The 215-nt window shown below is 78.6% G+C and overlaps 1 protein-coding gene across 1 annotated transcript in view; it reads left to right on the forward strand.

Moving 5' to 3' along the window:
• Positions 1 to 22: 22 nt before the first annotated feature.
• The window catches only part of TPGS1 (tubulin polyglutamylase complex subunit 1), a 2,370-nt gene continuing 2,177 nt past the window's right edge, over positions 23 to 215 (forward strand). Inside the window, exon 1 of the mRNA XM_010563261.1 lies at positions 23 to 157. Within this exon, the coding sequence (XP_010561563.1) occupies positions 23 to 157 (135 nt within the window). The remainder of the gene's footprint in view (positions 158 to 215) is intronic.

Consider the following 215-nt stretch of genomic DNA (forward strand, 5'->3'; position numbering starts at 1 on the left):
GGCTCCTTTGCCCACACGCGAGATGGCGGCCCGCCGCCTCGCCCAATGGGCGGCGCGCTCGCCTGCCTTCCCGCCCGCCGATTGGCTGCCAGTGTGCAAGATGGCGGCGCGGGCACTTCCGCAACCGGCCTTCGCCGCCCGCAGCCAAGATGGCGGCGTACGAGAAGCGGCGGGGGGGGCCCGCCCCCGCCCCGCGCCCCGGACCCGCGGCGGGC

The sequence above is a fragment of the Haliaeetus leucocephalus genome, unplaced genomic scaffold (assembly GCF_000737465.1).
Source record: "Haliaeetus leucocephalus isolate CR32 unplaced genomic scaffold, Haliaeetus_leucocephalus-4.0 Scaffold164, whole genome shotgun sequence".
Taxonomy (NCBI): Eukaryota; Metazoa; Chordata; class Aves; order Accipitriformes; family Accipitridae; genus Haliaeetus; species Haliaeetus leucocephalus.